The 1,635-nt window shown below is 55.6% G+C and overlaps 1 protein-coding gene across 1 annotated transcript in view; it reads right to left on the bottom strand.

Annotated features, from left to right (window-relative positions):
* LOC117938772 (protein MB21D2-like) overlaps positions 1 to 1,226 on the bottom strand; it is a 1,372-nt gene extending 146 nt beyond the window's left edge. The window contains exons 1-2 of the mRNA XM_034863635.1: positions 948 to 1,226; positions 7 to 393 (exon numbers count right to left, since the gene is read on the bottom strand). Coding sequence (XP_034719526.1) covers positions 7 to 393; positions 948 to 1,213 — 653 coding nt within the window. The 5' untranslated portion in view covers positions 1,214 to 1,226. The remainder of the gene's footprint in view (positions 1 to 6; positions 394 to 947) is intronic.
* Positions 1,227 to 1,635: the final 409 nt, after the last annotated feature.

Here is a 1,635-nt window from a genome sequence, read left to right as displayed (position 1 = left end):
AAGGACAGCCGCCACTCGTTCTCCTTGCGGCCCTTGGGCGAGCAGGCGGGGACCAGGTAGAAGCCCGAGATCACCTCCTCCTCCGTGATCTTGCCGTCCCAGAAGTGGTTCTCCATGAGCCAGCTCTGGGCCACGGCGGGCCAGCCTTTGAAGGACACCACGGGGACGATGTCGTACAGCATGCGGCTGCTGCCCACGCCCAGGATGACGGAGACCACCGTGCCGTTGCGCTGCACCTTCTCCACCCGCGGGACCCCCCTCTGGGGCTTCTTCTGCACCTCCAGCAGCACCAGCGACACCGCCTGGTGGAACCAGTCCGCCACCAGCGTGGGGGAGAAGAAGTAGTTCACCGCGCCGCTGACGTGGTCCACCACGGTGCAGCAGTCCTTCCACCTGGACACATGGACACAGTTACATAGAAACAACACACACAAACATGGAGACATAGACACGCGCTCACACACACACACATATGTAGACACACACACACACACATTTAGACAATGCAGTGCAGCAGTCCTTCCACCTGGACACAGGAAAAGTTAGAAAAGTGTGTGTGTGTGTGTGTGTGTGTGTGTGTATGTTTCTGTGTGTGTGTGTGTCTCTGTGTGTGTGTGTGTGTCTGTGTGTGTGTGTGTGTGGTTGTGTGTGTGTGCGCGTGTCTCTGTGTGTGTCTGTGTGTGTGTATCTCCGTGTGTGTCTGTGTGTGTGTCCCTGTGTGTGTGTGTGTGTGTACGTGTGTGTGTGTGTGTGCGTGTCTGTGTGTGTGTACGTGTGTGTGTGTGGTTGTGTGTGTGCGCGTGTCTCTGTCTGTGTGTGTGTGTGTGTGTGTGTGTGTGTGTGTGTGTGTGTGTGTATCTCCGTGTGTGTCTGTGTGTGTGTCTCTGTGTGTGTGTGTTTGTGTGTCTCTGTGTATGTGTGTGTGTGTGTGTGTGTGTCATCATCACCTGTTGATTGTCCCCTCATCAAACAGTCTCAGGCTGAGCCAGGAGTGTCCCAGCGCCGAGTGTCTCATGTCCAGCGTCACCGGCTGGTTGCGGTCGTGCAGCTTCAGCGCCGGGACCAGCAGCGTGAAGTCCATGTCGTAGTCCGTCCCCCGGGAGGACACGCTCAGCTCGTCCACGTCCATGTCCACCACGCCCTCACGCACCCCGCCCGACAGCAGCAGGTACTCGTTAGCTACCGGAAGCTTCTGGTCCAACTTCTGCACCATTCCTGGGACAGAGAGACAGGGCGGGACAGGGAGAGAGAGGGAGAGGGGGAGAGACAGACAGGGAGGGACAGGGAGAGAGAGAGAGAGAGAGAGTTGATAGGTTAGTTGATGTGTGGCGTCACGTGACCCGCCAGCGGGTCTTAGAAACCATCAACACTGCTCAAATTCAACAAATCCTCCACGAGCTGCGAGCGGTGGACAACCAGGAGGACAACCAGGAGGACAACCAGGAGGACATGTCTACTCTCGGGTCGACAGCCAACAGATGGACAGTTTCCGGAAAGATGTGAAACAGGTCACAAACTCTGAAATTAATTAACAACTACATGTAACTGAAGCCGAGCAGCTGCTCTATACACGCTAAAAGTAGTGATTATTTACATGGAGTCTGGTGGAGATATGCTGCTCTATACACGCTAAAA

Source organism: Etheostoma cragini, chromosome 3, assembly GCF_013103735.1.
Source record: "Etheostoma cragini isolate CJK2018 chromosome 3, CSU_Ecrag_1.0, whole genome shotgun sequence".
In the NCBI taxonomy this organism is placed as follows: domain Eukaryota; kingdom Metazoa; phylum Chordata; class Actinopteri; order Perciformes; family Percidae; genus Etheostoma; species Etheostoma cragini.
This window is presented reverse-complemented; position numbering and strand designations above follow the sequence as displayed.